The 20,534-nt window shown below is 39.1% G+C and overlaps 1 protein-coding gene across 4 annotated transcripts in view; it reads left to right on the forward strand.

Annotated features, from left to right (window-relative positions):
• ATP6V1H (ATPase H+ transporting V1 subunit H) overlaps window positions 1-20,534 on the forward strand; it is a 141,890-nt gene that overhangs the window by 70,824 nt on the left and 50,532 nt on the right. For all 4 annotated transcript variants that reach the window (XR_014308437.1, XM_082719248.1, XM_082719249.1 and 1 more), the window contains one exon: window positions 8,422-8,523. Coding sequence is in view for 3 of the 4 variants with exons in the window: in XM_082719248.1 (XP_082575374.1) it covers window positions 8,422-8,523 (102 nt within the window). In the remaining variant the exon portion in view is untranslated. The remainder of the gene's footprint in view (window positions 1-8,421; window positions 8,524-20,534) is intronic.

A 20,534-nucleotide genomic window follows, 5' to 3' on the forward strand; every position in this document is an offset into this window, starting at 1 on the left:
TCCCCGCCGAGCAGAGAGCTCGATGAGGGGCTCGATCCCAGGACCCTGAGATCATGACCTGAGCTCAAGGCAGAGGCTTAACCCACTGAGCCACCCAGGTGCCCCTAACCTGAACTTTTTGATACAGACACCTGTGTTTTTCTTTTGCTTTTTTACTTTTTATTTTTTTTTTAAATTTTACTTTATTTTAGTTTATTCTTTTTTTTTTTTAATATTCATATAGAGATAATCTTCAAGGTAATTCCCTTTCCCCAATCAATGCTACCCCTATAGGTAAACCAGTTTTTAATCCCTATTTATCTTAGGAAAGTTGAGTCCATTAACAAAGATATCAAGATACATCCTAGCAAATAGGACCCAACAGCACATTCAAAAGATTATCTACCATGACCAGATGGGATTCATCCCTGGGTTGCAAGGATGGTTCAACATTCGCAAATCAATCAATGTGATAGAACAAATCAATAAGAGACGAGAGAAGAACCACATGGTCCTCTCAATTGATGTAGAAAAAGCATTTGACAAAATCCAGCATCTGTTTCTGATTAAAACGCTTCAAAGTATAGGGATAGAGGGAACATTCCTGAACTTCATAAAACCTACCTTTGAATGACCCACAGCTAATATCATCCTCAATGGGAAAAAGCTCACAGCCTTCCCATTGAGATCAGGAACATGACAAAGATGCCCACTCTTACTCTTGTTCAACATAGTATTAGAAGTCCTAGCAACAGCAAAGAGACAATGAAGAGAAATAAAAGGTATCCAAATTGGCAATGAAGAAGTCAAACTCTCTTTGCAGATGACATGATTCTTTATATGGAAAACCCAAAAGACTCCCCCCTCAAACTACTAGAACTCATTAGCAGTTCAGTAACGTGGCAGGATACAAAGTCAATGTACAGAAATCAGTGGCTTTCTTATACACTAACAATGAAAATACAGAAAGGGAAATTAGAGAATTGATTCCGTTTACTATAGCACCAAGAACTATAAGATACCTGGGAATAAACCTAACCAAAGAGGTAAAGGATCTGTACTATAGAGGAAAGGACACTCATGAAAGAAATTGAAGAAGACAAAAAAAGATGGAAGACCATTCCATGCTCTTTGATTGGAGAATCAACATTGTTAAAATGTTTCTACTGCCTAGAGCAATCTATGCTTTTAATGCCATTCCGATCAAAATTCTGCCGGTATTTTTCAAAGAGCTAGAGCAAATAATCCTAAAATTTGTATGGAATCAGAAGAGACCCTGAATCGCTAAGGAAATGTTGAAAAAGAAAAACAAAACTGGCAGCATCATATTGCCTGATACCAAGCTTTACTACAAAGCTGTGATCACCAGGTACTGTGATCACCATGGTACTGGCATAAAAGCAGACACATAGACTGGTGGAACAGAGTAGAGAGCCCAGATACGGACCCTCGACTCTATGGTCAAATAATCTTCAACAAAGCAGGAAAAAATATAGAGTGGAAAAAAAGAGAGGCTCTTCAATAAATGGTGCTAGGAAAATTGGACAGCTATGTAGAAGAATGAAACTCGACCATTCTCTTACACCATACACGAAGATAAACTTGAAATGGATAAAAGACCTCAACGTGAGACAGGAATCCATCAGAATCCTAGAGGAGAACATAGGCAGTAACCTCTTCGATATCAGCCACAGCAACTTCTTTGAAGACGTTTCCAAAGGCAAAGGAAACAAAAGCGAAAATGAACTTTTGGGACTTCATCAAGATCAAAAGCTTCTGCACAGCCAAGGAAACAGTCAACAAAACAAAGAGGCAGCCTACGGAATGGGAGAAGATATTTTCAAATGACAGTACAGACAAAAGGTTGATATCCAGGATCTATAAAGAACTCCTCAAACTAAACACACACAAGACAGATAGTCATGTCAAAAAATGGGCAGAAAATGTGAACAGACACTTTTCCAATGAAAAAATACAAAAGGCTATCAGACATATGAAAAAATGCTCATCATCACTAGCCATCAGGGAGATTCAAATTGGAACCACATTGAGATACCACCTTACACCAGTTAGATTGGCCAAAATTAACAAGACAGGAAACAACGTGTGTTGGAGAGGATGTGGAGAAAGGGGAACCCTCTTGCACTGTTGGTGGGAATGTAAGTTGGTGCAGCCAATTTGGGAACAGTGTGGAGATTCCTTAAGAAATTTAGAATAGAGGTTCCCTATGACCCTGCAATTGCACTACTGGGTCTTTACCCCAAAGATACAGATGTAGTGAAAAGAAGGGCCATCTGTACCTCAATGTTCATATCAGCAATGGCCATGGTCACCAAACTGTGGAAAGAACCAAGATGCTCTTCAGTGGACGAATGGATAAGGAAGATGTGGTCCATATACAATATGGAGTATTATGCCTCCATCAGAAAGGACGAATACCCAACTTTTGTAGCAACATGGACAGGACTAGAAGAGATTATGCTGAGTGAAATAAGTCAAGCAGAGAGAGTCAGTTATCATATGGTTTCACTTATTTGTGGAGTATAACAAATAACATGGAGGACATGGGGAGATGGAGAGGAGAAGGGAGTTGACGGAAATTGGAGGGAAAGATGAACCATGAGAAACTATGGACTCTGAAAAACAATCTGAGGGTTTTGAAGGGGCGAGGGGTAGGAGGTTGGGGGAGCCTGGTGGTGGATATTATAGAGGGCACATACTGCATACTGGGTGTGGTGCATAAACAATGAATTCTGTTACACTGAAAAGAAATTAAGTAAAAAAAGAAGATACGGAAGAAGATATGGAAGATATGGAAGAAATTAAGTAAATTAAGTAAAAAAAGAAGATATATATAATGGAATATTACGCACCCACTAGAAAGGATGAATACCCAACTTTTATATCAACATGGACAGGACTGGAAGAGATTATTCTGAGTGAAATAAGTCAATTATCATAAAGTTTCACTTACTTGTGGAGAGAGTCAGTTATCATATGGTTTCACTTAACTTGTGTAGCATAAGGAATAACACGGAGGACATGGGGAGATGGAGAGGAGGAGTGAGTTGGGGGAAGTCAGAGGGGAAGACAGACCATGAGAGACTGTGGACTCTGAGCAACAAACTCAGGGTTTTGGAGAGGAGGGGTTATGGGGTTGGGTGAGCCAGGTGGTGGGTATTAAGGAGGACACGTATTGCATGGAGCACTGGGTGTAGTGCATAAACAATGAATTATGGAACACTGAAAAATAAAATAAAAAAAACTAATGATGTACCATGTGGAGACTAACATAACATAATAAAAAAATTTTAAGAATGTAAAAAAAAAAAACATATTCAGAGAAGAGTTGGAGGGAGCTCTTTCTTTGCTTACCACAGAATCTCTTTTTTTGGACCTATTCTTTTGAAAAATTTCATTGATGACTTGAATATAGAAATGGAAAGCATGCTCAGTTTACAGATAATAATACAAAAATATTTTCATTGTTGATGAATGTATTCAGTGGCCTAAATGGTCCTAAAGGATAGCCATTTAAATCATTTCCATATTTTCTAGATTTGATTTTAGTTACTTCACCATATTTTTGAGTCTAAGACTATATTTTTCAAATGTTAATAGAGATCTTGTTAAAATGCATATTCTAGCTCTGGAGATCCAGGATTTGTTCTGTAATTCAGCATTTCTAAGCTGATACCAATGCTGTGAGTTTGCAGGCCATATTTTGTGTATCAAAGGTCTCTGCTATATGAAGAATAGTTCAGGTTGTATAAGGCAGGCATTGGCAAACTTTTTCTGTAAAGGCCCAGAAAGTAAACAGTGGAGTCTCTGTGAGCCATTTGTTCTCTGTCACAACTACTGAGCATCAGTACTGAAGTGCTAAGGCAATTGTGGACAGTATGTAAACTAATGCGTGTGATTGTGTTCTGATGAAACTTTATGTACAAAAACAGGAAGCTGCTAATTTTGGATTTCAGCTATAATTTGCTAGTTTCTGGTTTAAGGTACTCAGAACAAATACTCTGTTACGCTTTTAGGGAATCTTATGTTGATATGTTCTTATTTCCTAAAATGATACCTTAATAAAAATTCAAAATAATAAAAACAACATCAAAGTACTTCGGAGGGTATGTGTTTTGGTGAGTGCTGTGAAGTGTGTAAACCTGGTGATTCACAGACCTGTACCCCTGGGGATAAAAATATATGTTTGTAAAAAATAAAAAATTATATTAAAAAAAAAATCCCTTAATAAAAAAAAAAAAAAAAGTACTTCGACCTTTTGAAATTATTAAAATGTTTCAGTTGAATTAAATGTAATTTTAGAATCCTTTGCAAGTTGGCCTTTTAAAAAGAGCAAGTTTGAAATTAAAGTAAATGTATGGTATCGGTTGAGTCCTGATTTGTGACCCAGTAAAGTAAATGTATGGGAGATTGACTGTATGTCTTGCTTTTTCTTTGTGGGTTTACATGTGCTTGAGTTGAGTGAACTGCCATCATGGTGCAGTTGTGTTTAGTGTGGACTAGAGTCAACAGTTAGTGATTCAAATCTGTTTCAACATTTCTTGTGTCTGTAGGCAGACTGTGGAACTTCTCTGGGTCTCATTTTCTCATTTATGGGTTCTTGTTGTGAGGTATATGTTTACATCGAAGTTGAAACGTGTATGCATATAATAAATCTTCATTTTATCTCTTCTGTTATTTGGAAATGCAGATATCTCAGTTAGTCTGGAAGATAAAAGGCATGTAAGTACTTCCTAAGAAATAATTCCCTGATTGACAGGTTTTTTTTAGTGTTTCCTGTTGTTTATAGAGTTAGATATGTGACATGCTGAGATGATGATAGAAAAAGGTAGGCAAAGAAGTGTTGAGTTGTACTCTTAGGAGACATTACCAAATAAATGAGCTGCAGAAACTGAAGTACACAAGCTTCATAGACTTTTACAGGTTTTTGAACTATTAAAGTAGATTCTTATTACTTAAGTATTTTAAGTGTTTAAGTTCTTGTTTTAATGCAAATGATACGAGCAAATATCATTGTGATATAAGATGTTTCCTAATACAGATCTTAAGAAATAAGGTTTGTATTTTATAATCGAAGAAGTATAGTGCAATTGCTAGATCATAGGGTAGCTCCATTTTTAACTTCTTGAAGAACTGCCATACTGTTTTCCAGAGTGGCTGTACCAGCTTGCATTCCTACCAACAGTGTAAGAGGGTTCCCCTTTCTCCATGTCCTCAATTGTTGTTTCCTGACTTGACAATTTTAGCCATTCTGACTGAGTGAGGCGGTATATCATTATGGTTTTGATTTGATTTCCCTGATGCCAAGTGATACCCATCCATGGATGAATGGATAAAGAAGATGTGGTATATATATACAATGTAATATTACTCAACTGTCAGAAAGGATGAGTACTTACCATTTACATCAGTGTGGAGGGAACTGGAGGGTATTATGCAAAACAAGTCAGTGAGAGAAAACCAATTATCATATGGTTTCACTCATATGTGGAATATAAGAAACAGCCCAGAGGATCATAGGGAGGGAGGGAAAACTGAATGGGAAGTCATCAGAGAGGGAGAAAAACCATGAGAGACTCTTAACTATAGGAAACAAACTGAGGGTTGCTAGAGGGAAGGAAGGTTGGGGAGGATGGGGTACTTGCATGATGGGCATTAAGGAGGGCATGTGATTTGATGAGCACTGGGTGTTATGTACAACTGATGAATTATTGAACACTACATCTGAAACTAATGATGTACTATCTGTTGGATAATTGAATTTAAATTAAAAAAATTAGAAATTCTAAGGGATAGTAAATTCTTGAGCATCTTAGTAAAATTAAGTAACTTTAAAAAAAATATGTGTGCTGAATTTTTGAATTCTAAGTTATATAGAACAGCCTGGGCCACGTCATTTAAGTATTCTTGTAGGCATACAGAAATAAAATAAAAAGATTTCTTCACTGCTGTTCTCTCTCATAGTCTTCCCCAGTGGTAACCAGAGTCAGGTGATATACTCTCCAGTGTTCTCTCATTCATAGACATATCTGTATGTGCATCTTTATATAGAGTTATTTATACATGTTCCATCTAAATATGTTAGTCTTTGACTTATGTTTTTCACTAATTATGGCTTGGGGTCTGTTAAAATGACTTAGTTTTATTATTTTTAAAAATTGAAATCTATTTTCTTTTTAATTGGGCCACTTTATTCCACTGAGCCTCTGGTGTTACCACTCTGTAAAATAGGAAGAATCAATAATCCTAAGTTGTAGAGATTTTGATAAAATGGTTAATGTGAAACTGCTTTGTACATAACATACTTGGTTTATAGAGGACAAAGCGGGTGCCACCAGCACGGAAGAAGAAATGGAGGGAAAAACCTAACTCTTGTATGTGGACTCTACCCCCTAACCTTTTCTCTTAGTCATTTTTTATTTTATTTTTATTTATTTATTATTTATTTATTTGATAGACAGAGATCACAAGTAGGCAGAGAGGCAGGCTAAGGAGAGAGGCCAATGCGGGTCTCAATCCCAAGACCCTGGGATCATGACCTGAGCCGAGGGCAGAGGCTTTAACCCACTGAGCCACCCAGGCGCCCCTCTTAGTCATTTTTAAGCTAGTGTACATAGTTATCTTTGTAGAAATGTGAAGGTATTTCTGTAGGTTAGTTTCCTAGAAGTAGAATTGCTGGATCAAAGGGTCTGTGCATTTTAAATTCCATTAGAAGCTGTCACATTGTTTCCCCAGTTGGCGGCATCACCATTTTATACTTAAATTGTGTATTCATTTTTTCCAGCAAGTATGTATTGAGCATCTGTTGTATGGTCAGTACTTTTCTAGGTGTTGCAAACACAATGGCAAATAAAATTAATTTCTTTTGTCATTAGGCTTACATTGTATTTTGTAGAGAACGAGACTAAACAGGTAGTCAGGAAACTAAATAATACCATGGCTAGTGCTGATGAGTCCTGTGAAGAAAAATAAATCAAGAAATGGGGATAGAAAATGATGAGGGGGAGGGTATTATCTTGGGATCAGAGACTCTTAAGCAAGAGGTGATATTTGAGCTGAGAACTGAAAAGATACTTTCTCAGTATTGTACTGATTCAGTTAGCTAGTTCTGTAAGGTTTTCATATATCTGTGTCTAAGGGAGTGACTGTTGCTGGCATATTAGAAAACAGTTTTTTTTTAATATGTTGGTCTTCTGCCTGGCAGTTAAAGTAATTACTGATTCTGATTGATTATCCCAGTATGTTCTGTTTGTGGAATGAGTTGAGCTTTCTTTCCATTTCTGTGCCCTTGAGTAGTTTCAATAACACAGGAATGATCTGTTCCTTGAGTGATCTCCCTCACTCTCATGCTGAAGACTCTCTCCCACTGGATTGGATTCTGGGTAGTGCATTTCCCTCTTTCTCTTCACTCCTGAGGAAACATGCACCCAGAAACATCTCCTGGGTGAGATGAGCCCTTTTCCTGAAGGTCCTCGAGGAAGCAGAAATCTGTGGTCAAGGCTCCAGCTCCCAGCAGAAGGGAGCCTTCTCTGTGTCTGGTTGGCTCTTGTTCTTAGAAACACTGTCAGGGTCCTGCAGTGGTTTCACTCTGTGCAGTTGCTGTGGAGAAAGGACAGCAGGGGAACCAGGATTATGAATTTGGGTGCCCATCTTCTCAGAAACATTCACTTGCTGTTTTGCATTGTTTTACTTGTGAAGTTCAGGTTCAAGTTCTTCCTGAGACTTGGAGTGAGAAAGAAGGCGGGAGAGGGGGCACAGGGAATGTCTATGCTGAGGGCTCATGTTCCATCATGATCACAACTTAAAGCAACTTCTTTTTTTTTTTAAAGGTAGAGGCTTTTTTTTTTTAAATATTTTATTTATTCATTTGACAGAAATCACAAGTAGATGGAGAGGCAGGCAGAGAGAGAGGGAAGCAGGCTCCCTGCTGAGCAGAGAGCCCCATGCGGGACTCAATCCCAGGACCCCGAGATCATGACCTGAGCCGAAGGCAGCGGCTTAACCCACTGAGCCACCCAGGCGCCCTTAAAGCAACTTCTTAATACTAACAAAAGGCTTACAAATGATTAATCTTCAAAATATAATTGGCAAAGATTCACTGGTAACTATATATTAAAATAATACTAACTCACATTCTAGTTGTCTTTTTTGAGAGAACAGGAAAGTTATATTGGGGATTTTTTGATATGTTGGGGATTGTGTGTGGTATGCATTATGAATTTGAAAGTAACCTGATATAATAATGTGTAAAGATTTGAAAACTGCTAACTCATACGTAATATATTATGTGTAATAGTAAAAGCTGTAGAAAATCCTTTTGTAAATGTCTATTTTCAGGAGATACCTGAAAATACACTGTGCTCTGTTGTGCCCTCTAGAACAACTAGAAATCAGTCTCTCTTTGGATTAAATTTATTTCAGAATTTTGACAAAACTTCTGGAGGTCTCGGATGATCCACAAGTCTTAGCTGTTGCTGCTCATGATGTTGGAGAATATGTGCGGCATTATCCACGAGGCAAACGGTAAGGGAAAAGTAGTTTAGCAGAGAAACTGATGGAGTAAGTGAAATCAAGATGCTTAATTAATATGGGGAATTATGATAAACCTAATTAAAATAACACTGTTGTGTGGTGGCTAGCAGAGATCACATTAGAAATTTCACATTCATGATTTTCTTTGGTTTTTATGATTTTAATTTAGTAGCCATTTTGTTAGTACTCATTATTTTTCGACTACTACTAGTAGTTACAGAGACGATGAGACATTATTATTATCATTTTAAAATTTTTTTCACTTTTTAAATTAATTTTTTAAAAATTTCTTTTCAGCCTAACAGAATTCATTGTTTATGCACCACACCAGTGCTCCATGCAATACGAGTCTTCCATAATACCCAACACCTGGCTCCCCCAATCTCCCATCCCCCACCCCTTTAAAACCCTCAGATTGTTTTTCAGAGTTCATAGTCTCCCCTTCCAATTTCCATCAACTCCCTTCTCCTCTCCGTCTCCCTATGTCCTCCATGTTATAGGTGAAACCATATGATAATTGACTCTCTCTGCTTGACTTATTTCACTCAGCATAATCTCTTCCAGTACCATCCAGGTTGCTACAAAAGTTGGGTATTCATCCTTTCTGATGGAGGCATAATACTCCGTAGTGTATATGGACCACATTTTCCTTATCCATTCGTCCGTTGAAGGGCACAGTTTTGGTAATTTCCACAGTTTGGCGACCATGGCCATTGCTGCTATAAACATTGGGGTGCAGGTGGCCCTTCTTTTCACTACATCTGTATCTTTGGGGTAAAGACCCAGTAGTGCAATTGCAGGGTCATAGGGAAGCTCTATTTTAAATTTCTTAAGGAATCTCCACACTGTTCTCCAAATTGGCTGCACCAACTTGCATTCCCACCAACAGTGCAAGAGGGTTCCCCTTTCTCCACATCCTCTCCAACACACGTTGTTTCCTGTCTTGCTGGTTACAGAGACGATGAGACATTATTGTTATTATTATTATTATTTTAATTTTTTTTTTTTAAGACTTCATTTATCCACTTGACAGACAGAGATCACAAGCAGGCAGAGAGGCAGGCAGAGAGAGAGTGAGAGGGAAGCAGGCTCCCTGCCGAGCAAAGAGCCCGATGTGGGACTCGATCCCAGGACCCCGAGATCATGACCTGAGCCGAAGGCAGAGGCTCAACCCACTGAGCCACCCAGGCACCCCTATTATTATTTTAATTTTTAAAAAAGATTTTATTTATTTGAGAGAGAGAAATCAAGCACAAGCTGAGTGGGGAGGGAAAGAGGGAGAGGGAGAAGCAGGCTCCCTGCTGGAGCCCTCTGAGCAGGGAGCCTGATACCAATCCCAGGACCTGGAGACCACAACCACAACCTGAGCCAAAGGCAGAGCCCAACCGACTGAGCCACTCAAGCACCCCTGTTGTTACTATTTTTTAAAGATTTACTTACTTACTGGGGCACCTGGGTGGCTCAGTGGGTTAAGCCTCTGCCTTCAGCTCAGGTCATGATCTCAGGGTCCTGTGATTTGAGCCCCGCATCAGGCTCTCTGCTCAGTAGGGAGCCTGGTTCTCTCCCCCTCCATCTGCCTGCCTCTCTGCCTACTTGTGATCTCTGTCTGTGTAATAAATAAATAAAATCTTAAAAAAAAAAAAGATTTACTTCCTTCTCAGAGAGAGAGAGAGTGCATACATGTGCATGATGGGGAGGGGCAGAGAGAGAGTGAGAGAGAGGATCTTAGATTCTCTTCTTAGATTCACAATATTGAAGAAAATATAATACCTGTAAAGAAAAGTTATAGTAGATGTATAGTGATAAAATTATGTATTTCAGAGTATTGAGAAGAGAGGAATTCCATGTGGGATGAGATAGATAAGACTTTATAGATGTGGTGATGGTAGCCACATAATTTAAAATCATTTAGATACCTCAACAATGAAAAGTTGGGCTTTTTCTGGGAAAAATAAGAAATCAGGGTACCAATATTATATCAAGGGAAAAAACATTTAAGGTAGAAAAGGGGTGTTTTCTGTTATTTTGAAAAGCAGAAATGCATAGTGCCTTGGTGTGAATTGTTGCTGTTTCACTTGCTAGTTTGTTTCCTAATGAGTAAAATTGGGACGATAGTCATATTCCTTTCCCATGGACGATAGTCGTATTCCTTTCTCATGAGGCTGATGTAAGGACTAAATGAGTTAACCCAATACAGTGATCCGAGTTGTGCCAGGAGATACACAGCAAGTACTCAGTAAGTATTAGCTACTTTTACTATTACTAATATGGATATTTTATATTCATCAAAACTTTCTATAAGGAAGAAATGATAGTATTAATCTTATTTATTATAAAACAGTGTCAAGTAAGCCCAGAACACCTTAGAATGTGAGGAAGAATTGGCAGAGCCACAGAAGTAATTGCATACTTTAACGTTCCACAATTACTTCATAACTTCCTCTTCTCCTTATAGTGTATAAATATTTAAGCATTATAAAACATTATATCAGTGACTGGATCCAGATGCAGAGAAATTATCTTTTCGCTCCAAGTGTCTCTGACCTATATTATTTTTGATCTTCACCTTGTTTTTTTCTAGATCTGATTTGGCTGCTCGGGCTGCTTTGTATTGGACCTTGGTAAAGTCCATTTCCAAAATTATGACAGTTTCATCTGGAGCAGAATTTGCCAGGGCTGTGGGATATCACATGGATCATGGGCTGAGTTGTCAGGATTGACATTGCTATATGGAGAAGTAGGCTTGAGGTTAGTAAGGGATAGCCTCCCTTTGCTCTCAGAAATGAGAAGAGGTTGTTCATGTCCATTTTGAGTGAAGAGTTTCTCTTGCACTTTTTCTGGATGGGAATAATGAGCATGAACATCTCTGAACTCCATATGTTGGAGTGCAAAATGCCTCTTTTATGGAGGATAAATGAGAGAACATTAGGCAAATGTCATATGGGAAACTACTCAGGATATTGATACCTATTTTAGGAAAAATAGAAAATTCTTGAGTGTAGCTACTGAATCACTCAGTGTTTGAACTGCGGGATGTTTTCATTCTGACCCAGCAAGCCTTTGTTACTGTTTTTTTTTTTTAATGTTATATTAGTCACCGTACAGTATAATCATTAGTTTTTGATGAAGTGTTCCATGATTCATTGTTTGTGTATAACACCCAGTGCTTGATGCAATACATGCCCTCCTTCATACCTATCACCAGGCTATCCTAGCTCCCCACCTCCTCCCCTCCCAAACCCTTAGTCTGTTTCTTGGAGATCGTAGTCTCTAATGGTTTGTCTCCCCCTCTGGTTTTCCCTGCTTCATTTTTCCCTTCTTCCTCCTAATGTCTTCCATGCTATTCCTTATGTTTCACAAGTAAGTGAAACCATATGATAATAGATTTTCTCTGCTTGACTTATTTCACTCATTATAATCTCCTCCAGTCCCATCCATGTTGATGCAAAGGTTTGGGTATTCATCCTTTTTGATGGCTGAGTAATACTCTGTTGTATAGATGGACCACATCTTCTTTATCTATTCATCTGTTGAAGGGCATCTCAGCTCTTTCCACAGTTTGGCTGTTGTGGACATTGCTGCTATGAACACTGTGGTGCATGTTGCCCATCTTATCACTGCATCTGTATCTTTGGGGTAAATACCTAGTAGTGCAATTGCTGGTTCATAGGGAAGCTCTATTTTTAACTTCTTGAGGAACCTCCACACTGTTTTCCAAAATGGCTGCACCAACTTGCATTCCCACCAACAGTGTAAGTAGGTTCCCCTCTCTCCACATCTTCTCCCAACATTTGTTGTTTCTTGCCTTGTTGATTTTTGCCCTTCTAACTGGTGTAAGTTGGTATCTCAGTGTGATTTTGATTTGAATTTCCTTGATGGCTAGTGATGATGAGCACTTTTTCACGTGTCTGCTAGCTATTTCTGTGTCTTCTTTGGAGAAGTGTCTATTCATGTCTTCTGCCCATGTTTTGATTTGATTATTTGTTTTTTTGGGTGTTGAGTTTGAGAAGTTCTTTGTAGATCTTGGGTATCAGCCGTTTATCTGTAGTGTCATTTGCAAATATCTTCTCCCATTCCGTGGGTTGCTTCTTTGTTTTGCTGACTGTTTCCCTTTCGCTTTTGTTTCCCTTGCCTTTGGAGACATGTCTTGAAAGAAATTGCTGTGGCCAGTGTTGAAGAGGTTATTGCTTATGTTGTCATCTAAGATTTTGATGGATTTCTGTCTCTCACTGAGGTCTTTCATCTATTTAGAGTTTATTTTTGTATTTGGTGTAAGAGAGTGGTTCAGTTTCATTCTTCTGTATAGAGCTATTACTGGTCTTACATAGAACTTTATTCCGGATGCATGTCAGAAGCAAATGGCACAGATACAGCAGATTTGTAAGTCTGTGTGTACAAGATTTCTGTTGCATTTTTTAGTTTTGTCCTTGTATTCTTCAGCTCCAAGATTTCTGTTTGGTTCTGTTTATTTCTCTTTCTTTATTGTCATTCTGTTCATGTGTTGTTTTTCTAATTTTGCTTAGTTGTCTGTGTTCTCTTTCATGTCATTAAGTTTCTGTAAGATGATTATTTTGATCCTTTATTAGGCAGATTTTAGATACATATTTTTATAGGATCGGTTACTGGAGCTTTGTTAATTTTCATTCGGTAGTGTTATATTTACCTGATTCTTTGTGGTCTGTGTAGCCTCACATCGATGTCTGTGCGTTTAAAGGAGTAAATACCTCATCTAGTCTTTTAAGACCATTTTCAGCAGATAACTCTTCTCTGTTGCCTGGGCTAATGGGTGGCATTACCTCTGAAAGTACATTCATGCTGAGTTGGAGTGGGTTATGCACAGATATGAGTCTGCAGGGGTGTCCGTGGTTGGCAGGTTTGTTACTGGGGTCTTAGGTAGGTGTGTTTCCTGTCTGGTCTTCAGATGGCTGGGATTGCCTCAAATACCTTGTTTAGTAGGGTAGTGGCGGGACAAGGATCCATTTCGGTCTCCACAGTTGTGTCCTTAGCTATCCCCTTACCGGGTGTGTGGATGGGTCCTGCAGGTCCCAGGGAGCACTGCTACCTGGTCACTGATGGATCCCTGGGTGGGCAGGATAGGCCCTGGGCCATGGCTGAGAGGGACTGGAACCAAGCTCCAGGGCTGATTCAGGTGTCCCAACCACAACTGAAGTCTGCATATCTGGTTTTAGAGGCACAGATGGGTATTTGTGCCACAGGTCCCTGGGTGGGTGGAACTACTCCCTGACTTTGGCTTAAGGAACTGAAGCTGAGTATAGGATTGTTTCAAGATATCCTGAGGCACAGATGTTAGTGTCCCACACCAGGTCCCTATGTTGGAGGACTGCCTGTAACTGCAGGTTGGAGGGAATTGAACCAAATATAGGACCTTTCCAGGATCTTGGGGTGCAGATGGGAGTGTCTCCCACTGGTTTTCTGGGTCAGCAGTACTGCTCATGGACTGGCTGGGAAGGGATGGACCTGAATATAGGGCCCTTTCTACCTTCTCTGGGGTATTTTCAGAGCATCTCTTGCTAGGTCCCTGAAGCTGGCTGGCCTGCTGGCAGGCCATCTGTGATGGAGCTAGAGTCATGTATAGGACCCCTCAGAATCTATAAGGCTGCAGCCAGAAGTTTCCTGCTGGGTCTCTGTGCCAGCAAGTGTGTTTGGGGACTGGCCAGAATGAGCTAGAGACCAGTTATAGGACCCTTTCAGAATCTGTTTGACAAAGTTTAAAAGGCTTTACTTCTTGGGTAAGGGAGGGACTCCCAGAACTCAGCAGAGAGATGCTGGAGCCTGTTCAAAGGCTCTTTCAGGGTCCACACAACTGGGACTGAGGTCTCTGTGCCTATTAGCTGATGGATGGGTAGGTGTGACTCTTCCAGGGCCCCTTATTTTGGTAGAATCAGAGCCAATAGGGATGGTAGAATTCTCAGGGTTCTAGAGCTGTTTCTGGGTTTGTAGCCAGGGTAACAGTCAGTGAATCAGCTGCCTGGGTGTGATCCTGCCCTCTCAAAATGTCTTTCTTCAGTTGGAGAGAGCACCAGGGTTTCATAGTCCCTATCTGTATCCCACAGTTCCCAGGAGGGCAGTTTTCCATGGATGGATAGCAAATTACTGCTTTTGAGGAGGAGAGATACATGTGAAGGATGTCTTATTCAGCCATCTAGCAGACATCACTCCCATCGCCCATCTCTGCAAGTTTTATAGCAGTGCTCTTGCCCTTCTTGTGAACTGAGGTCTGGATACATTTAATCAAATGGCTGTAAAATAAGTGAAGTTATAGTTGCTGATTTTGTAGCAGTGAAGGGTAACAGCTTTAGCACATGCAGAGAAAAATAGAGACACAGGAGAGGGAGAATATTACTGATCTTTGTTTTTCAGGGAATTGTTCCTATAGCTTTTCTCATGAAGAAAGACACAAGAGATCTCTCCACTGTTGGACACTTTATATTTAATTGACTGCTGGCTCTGTCATCTACCTCCAGAGAGTGCTGCCACAATTTGATGGCCATTCCCTTTAACCTGTTGAGAAGTCTGTTGGAAACAGAAGGGATAATAATAGCTTTTGCACCTTCCATGCAAAATACCTGTCAGTAGCTCTTTTTGTCTGCCCAACCCTCCGTCCTGGAGCCTCTCTTAACCATTCCACAGGGCAGAGAAATATTGCCTATCTGGTACCATAGACAAATAGGTCATTCTTTCCTAAAACTGGGACTAGACTCAGGTATTTGACTTCAACTGAGATCCCTAAGGTTCACCCATCCATCTGGAAGTGACACTGAGGGCACTGTCAGCTTGTCTGCCCTCCCCCTGTCCCACCACCACCACTGATGATCTCACTTTCTTTCCAGGGGCTGTGAGTGTCCTTGGTATGTCCTTGGTCTTCTGTAAAAAGGCCAGGCATGAACTTGCTTTCCTCCCCAAACCATAGTAACTTACACATTAGGAGTGGTAACTTACACATTATAAGTAGCCTCTGTCTATTTAAGGAAACACTACCAGTAGATCATACAGTCCTCAGGTGAACATGGAGAGCTCTATAAAAGGAACTACCTTTGATGATTCGGTGGTGTTTCCCAAAAATAAGTGATTAGTGATACTACCTTAACCCTGGAAGACATTCAAGTTAGCCTCAATTGGCTGGCCATTCAGTTTGCTGGCCATTCAGTTCACTGGCCAGCATTTGTTATGGCCAAATTGACAGTGCCAGTTTTATGATTCTAGAATGAGAAAACAAATTTTAGATTTTAGAATAACAAAACTGGCACTGGCCAGTTGACAGAATTGCCCTAGACTTCCTTCTTGCCCCAAGGAAGAATCTGCACATTCTTTATAAAGTATCCATCTATACTTGGATTAATGCCAAGTGTAAAGGTCACTACAGAAACTTAAGGGGAAAGCCCATGAATTTTAAGTAGACCCTGGTGGTTTATGGCGTTTTTCCAGCTAATTAGATCCAGGACCTTGGAGGGACTTGGATAAGATCACTGTGCTTTATCCTGATGCTATGGATTTGATTCCAGCCTGCATCAGCCAGATTAATCACAGTGACCACTGTAGTGATGTATATTCATAGGTAAACTTGCCAGAAAGCAAGATAAAGTATAAATGAAGATTTTATATGTGGGGAGATATTTCTCTCAGCTTTCTGTCCTTCTTGCACGTTGAATGCTCTTTTCAAATGGTTGTCTTCCTGGGAGCAAAGGGCAGGATGCTTACTGTCCATTAGGAGAGATTTGGGTTCTCTAAGTTCAGGGTTCCTCTTCTTTACACTGTTTATGCAGGGATCATTGAATTCTCTTCATGTTTTCCTGTGAAATTGTGGTTTGGGGAACCAGCACAAAATTCTAATATTCTTGCTACTGCAGTTGCCTTGAGTAACAAACTAGCATTTATCTTTGACCCAGGAGTCTCAGTGTCTTCTACAGGTCTCCATGAAACTATGGCAGCTCTACTTGCTAGCTTGCAAGTGGGATGAAAGCTAAGACCTTTAGTTCTTGACACTTTGATGATAAGAACTAACATTAATACCACTTTAAAAATAAAAAAAATAATTAATACTGTTATGCCAAAAATAAATAAAAAATAAATAAAAAAATAGCCTATTTTATTATGAAAAATTGAGAATCTTCAGATAAGACAAAGATGAACTTTGCTTTTATATAAATATAGCTAATAACCCAGGTCCCTAGCCCATCTAAGATGTGTTTTTTTTTTTTAAGATTTTATTTATTTATTTGACAGAGATCACAAGTCAGCAGAGAGACACTCTAGAGAGAGAGGAGGAAGCAGGCTCCCCGCTGAGCAGAGAGCCCGACGTGGGGCTAGATCCCAGGACCCTGGGATCATGACCTGAGCCGAAGGCAGTGGCTTTAACCCACTGAGCCACCCAGGCTCACCTAAGATGTGTTTAACATGAAAAACAGAGAGGATAGGTGAATCCTTCATAATGATATAATCGCTTATTTATAATACTTTTGGAAAGGGAAAAAGCAAATATAGATAAAATCTTCTCATTCTAAAATCATAAAACTGGTGAAAAGCTTATTTAAGAACTTACTTTCTTACAGTACTGACTTGTTACCAATGTCTTGAACCCTAGGGCTTCAATTGTGTCTTATGGATACACAGTTTACACCATATCTACTGCTAATCAGAAACCTGTTATGCCTTCACATCATCCAGTTCTACCACATCCCTACTTTTCTTCCCTTCCAGTCGTCTCCCCCAGTTAAGGATTATCTTGGACACCATACTTAACTTCTTCAGACTACATATCGCTGGTATCATATATGCACCAATCCTCAGTGCTAAAACACTTTCTCAAACAGTTACTCACTCATTCATGCCTGCCTGCCTGCCTGCAGCGCTGGCGCTGCTACTATTTTTCTTTGTCCTTCCAGTGGCTTACATGGATCCATGGACTAGTATGTTCATTCTTTTTTGAAGTCACTCACCAGTATTATCTCAGAGTAACTTAATTTCTCTACAGTTTTCTGTTCCTCCTTCTTTGAAATATATTTTCAAATTATTTTCTCCTCATCACATAGCCCCTTGAAGACTCTCATTCTCTCTGTGAAGTCATTCCCACATCTTCCTACATAGGAGTATTTCTCAAACTTAATAAATAGACTGTTGGTGGTTTTGCAGACCCACAGTTTGAAATAAACAGTAATAAAATTAATCAACACTCAAAAAATGTAATTATAGTTTGAAGTACTGATAACTCTTTAATGTCAGTTATAGGAATTATTTTGTTCATGATCTTTTACCAAGGTATCAAGAACAGAATGCTTGAGTCATGCATAAGTCAAGGTCTCTTTTCACTTTCTCTTTTTTATTGCTACTAAATTTAAAAAAATGTTAACTCATTACAGTAAGTTGGCAGGAATGCCTACAACAGTTTTACGCCTCTTGCAGATAGTTCTGGATATTCAGATCATATGTGTACTCAGAAGGACTTCTCCCTGAAACCTGCTTTAACAGTTCATCAGATATTAAGTTGACTGGCCCATTCCGTGTAAAAGCAGGGAAATTGAATGTTGCTACTTGTGAGGCAGAGGCGAAAAAATTCCCAATCTACTTTGTGGTTGCAGTTGGCCATATAAAAGTATCTCTTTAAATTCAGTTGTAGCTTGTGGATGTGGTTTTTAACTACAGTCCTCATTTTTTTCCCTTCATGAATAAAATAAAAACATTTAGATTTGGAAAAATTCAAACTTTCAATGATATATCCATTTTAATTACAAATCAGTCACCTTAACAAATTGTGTTGGTATCTTAAATTTGAGGTTGATACTTTTTTTTTAAAGATTTTATTTATTTGTCAGAGAGAGAGAGAGAGTGGGGGACAGAGAGAACTCAAGCAGGGGGAGTGGCAGGCAGACAGAGAAGTAGGCTTCCCACTGAGCAAGGAACCAGATGTGGAACTTGATCCAAAGGTCCTGGGATCATGACCTGAGCCAAAGGCAGCTGCTTAACTGACTGAGCCACCCAGGTGTCCCAATATTCTTTTTTTTTTTTTTTTTAAGATTATTTATGTATTAGAGAGAAAGAGAGGGAGGGAGAGAAGGCAAGTGGGGTAAGAGCAAAGAGACAGTAACAAGCAATACTGCGCTGAGCACAGAGCCTGATGTGGAGCTTGATCTCAGGACTCTGAGATCTTGATCTGAGCTGAAATCAAGAGTCGGATGCTTAACCGACTAAGCCATCCTGGCACTCTGATGTTGATATTTTTTAACCTATTCAGATGATGACTACTACATTGCTAAGTTGCTTAGAATAATGGAAAGGATTTTTACTGGTATTTATCACTGTAAGTGCTGTCTTATGTATCACATACTGAGGAAACCAATAATTATCCTTTCCTACAACTTGAGGAAAAACAGTACGAGCAAAGAAAGTAAGTTCCCCACCCCCAGAAAAAAGAATGGCATATTTCTGTTTAGAAAGGCAGTCTTATGCTCCCCCATGTTTTTCTTTACTCAGTTCTTATAACTTGATAAAATTCACACTTGCATTTCTTTTAACACTGACAAGATTAGTAGGCAGGCAAGGTCCAGTTGAGTTAATCTCTTTGTCCATGTAGCACTAATTCTCCTTGGCAAACGTAACTAGTCCTCTGTCAGTACTAAGTCCAACAACTTCTTGTCCACATTATGCCCTCCAGAGAAATCAGGAGTATCTCCTCCATACACGCACAGTACATATGCTAATAGCTAATGGGCACCACAGTCATCTGTACTGAATTACCTGTTGGTTAAGTGCATATACTAAACTTGCCTGCTTAGGTTCAGATCTCAGCCCTGCTACCTGGTAACTGTACGACCTTGCCATATATCCTCTCTGTGCCAGTTTCCTCCTCTGAATATGGGAACTAAATAAGTTCATATGTAATGTGCTTTAAACGCCACTTAACACATAGTAAGTACCAGTTCAATGAGTAATTTTGTCCATTTGCTAAGTATCTGCTATCCTGCACCATAGCAATTGCAGATGACCCTTGAACAACATTGGTTTGAACTGTGTAGGTCCACTTGTATGTGGATTTTTTATAATACAGTACTGTAAATGTATTTTGTCTTACGATTTTCTTAGTAACAGTTCCTTTTCTTTAGCTTACTTTATTGTAAGAATGTAGTATATGGTATATCATACAAAATATACTATATGAAGAGTGCTAATTGACTCTTCATGTTACTGGTAAGACTTCTGTCCAATAGTAGGCTATTAGTACTTAACTTATGGGGGAGTTAAAAATTATATGTGGATTTTGACTGTGTGAGAGGTTGGTGTCCCTAACCACCTCTACCCTAATGTTGTTTAAAGCTCAGCTGTACTCCACTGTATGTTTTTGATACCATGTGATTTTAAACATTACTTAATAAGGAAATTTGGCTTTCTCTAAGAATATAGTGTTCTTGTGGTGGACTTTTTTCTTTTTACAAGTTTCTTGGGAATGATTTGTACTCATCACAAAGCAGGCATTCCCTCCTTTTGAATTTTGTCCCTTTCTCCATCTCAAACAATAAAATCAATCAGTTGACAAAGTTTCATATCAAAAGTGTTTTGGAGACTACGGGTGAATATATTGCTGGTCCAGTGATGAAGATTTAGGTAGTAATACTGCCGTATTTCCTATCTGTCATTCTCTTTCATCACACTGAGATTTGTCTTGGCGTGCAGATCTACATATGATATTCAAAATGGAGTCCTATTTACTGTTGTTTTACCTATTTGTTGTTATTTTCATGACTCCTTTTGTAGTTTAAAGAAACCCTTTCGATTCAGTAACTTGTTTTTGTAAATTCAGGTGGAGAACATAACTTCCCCCCAACAGCAAATTTAATAAGTGCCCTCAATAAATGCAAATAAGATGAAAGTAAACTATCTGAATGAATTTATTCTGTCAACTGTACTTGCCAGTTCAATTCTTATGAAGGACCCACAGCCTTTAAGACTGTGATACAATTTCCAGGAAACAAACACCATTCATTAATCTT

Source organism: Mustela nivalis, assembly GCF_964662115.1.
Source record: "Mustela nivalis genome assembly, chromosome: 2".
NCBI lineage: Eukaryota > Metazoa > Chordata > Mammalia > Carnivora > Mustelidae > Mustela > Mustela nivalis.